The following is a 1,748-nucleotide window of genomic DNA, read 5'->3' as shown; positions in this document are numbered from 1 at the left end:
TGGTGCTTACATCCATAGTCTTGTGTTCTGCAAACATATGCGGATGTAACTTGTACGGAAAATGAAGTGGAAGTGTTTTGCTGAAATCACATTTTGTACCACTTTAGGGTTTTATATTCAGAATAGGTGTGTTAGGACACTAACTGGGTATTTAAATCAATCATCAAATATAATACTTAAAACATAGGTACAAAAATAATCAAAGGCTTAGGTGCTGGAATTTTGCTTTCTATTAAGAGAGAGATACTTTAGTCATTCTGGAAAGCTACTTGTCTAGGTTTGATATCACGAAAAATTCTTTCATGTAGTGACCTCTTAATGTTTAGATATTACTATGATGACTGCTCTCCATTCAGATGGTTCTTTCATAGATATACAATTAAAAGTGTCAGAAACAGGGGCGCCTGGGTGGCTCAGTTTGTTGAGTGTCCGACTTTGGCTCAGGTCATGAAATCACCATTCATGGGTTTGTGCCCCTTGTCGGGCTCTGTGCTGACTGCTGGTTCAGAGCCTGGAGCCTGCTTTGGATTCTGTGTCTCTTTCTCTGCCCCCTCCTGTTTACACTCTGTCTCTGTCTCTCAAAAATAAATAAAAAATGTAAAAAAACTTTTTAATTAAAAAAATGTCAGAAACAGAGAGATCAAGAGGTAAAGTCAGTGTTCAATTAGAAACATAATGCCTCATTGGATTCATGATACTTGTCAATCCCAAGTCCATGTCTCCTCTCACTTTTCTGGGCTTGGGCACAATATTCCAAATGTGGCTCTCCCAAATGGGATTCGGATTAATTAGGGGCCTGTGATGTTACAAACTAGAAAACTCCTTAGCAAAAATTGATGAGAATGTGTTTGGTTCTAGGCAACTAAAGAAACACTACAGAATGGAGTACTGGAACTCCACCCTGGACAGTGGCTTTATATTGATGGGGATTCTGAATGACAGTGGGTCTCCTGAGCTGCTGTGTGCCACAATAACAGTCCTGTACCTGTTGGCCCTGACCAGCAATGGCCTGTTGCTCTTGGTCATCACAATGGATTCCCGGCTCCACGTGCCCATGTACTTCCTGCTTGGGCAGCTCTCGCTCATGGACCTCCTCTTCACATCTGTGGTCAGTCCCAAGGCCCTCATGGATTTCCTGCGCAGTGAAAACACCATCTCGTTTGCAGGCTGTGCCCTTCAGATGTTTCTGGCATTGATGCTGGGTGGTGCAGAGGACCTGCTCCTGGCCTTCATGGCCTATGATAGATATGTGGCCATTTGTCATCCTCTGAACTACATGGTCTGCATGAGGCCAAGGGTCTGCTGGCTCATGGTGGCCACAGCCTGGACCCTGGCATCCTTAAGTGCCTTTGTTTATACCGTGTATACCATGCAGTATCCCTTCTGCAAAGTCCGGAAGGTCAGACACCTGCTCTGTGAGATCCCACCTTTGCTGAAGTTGGCCTGTGCAGATACCTCTAGATATGAACTGTTTGTGTATGTAATGGGTGTGACCTTCTTGATCCCTCCTCTTGTTGCAATAATTTCTTCCTATGCACTAATCCTGTTCACTGTGCTTCACATGCCCTCAAATGAGGGGAGGCAGAAAGCCCTAGTCACCTGCTCTTCCCATCTGACTGTGGTTGGGATGTTCTATGGAGCTGCCACATTCATGTATGTCCTGCCTAGTTCCCTTCACAGCCCCACGCAAGACAACATCACCTCTGTTTTCTACACGGTTGTCACTCCAGCCCTGAACCCTCTTATCT

General features: G+C 44.7%; 1 protein-coding gene across 1 annotated transcript in view; it reads left to right on the top strand.

Moving 5' to 3' along the window:
• The first annotated feature begins 880 nt into the window (after positions 1 to 880).
• The window catches only part of LOC115306576 (olfactory receptor 2AG1), a 2,352-nt gene continuing 1,484 nt past the window's right edge, over positions 881 to 1,748 (top strand). The window contains exon 1 of the mRNA XM_029957058.1: positions 881 to 1,707. Coding sequence (XP_029812918.1) covers positions 881 to 1,707 — 827 coding nt within the window. The remainder of the gene's footprint in view (positions 1,708 to 1,748) is intronic.

The sequence above is a fragment of the Suricata suricatta genome, chromosome 11 (genome assembly GCF_006229205.1).
Source record: "Suricata suricatta isolate VVHF042 chromosome 11, meerkat_22Aug2017_6uvM2_HiC, whole genome shotgun sequence".
NCBI classification, from domain to species: domain Eukaryota; kingdom Metazoa; phylum Chordata; class Mammalia; order Carnivora; family Herpestidae; genus Suricata; species Suricata suricatta.
This window is presented reverse-complemented; position numbering and strand designations above follow the sequence as displayed.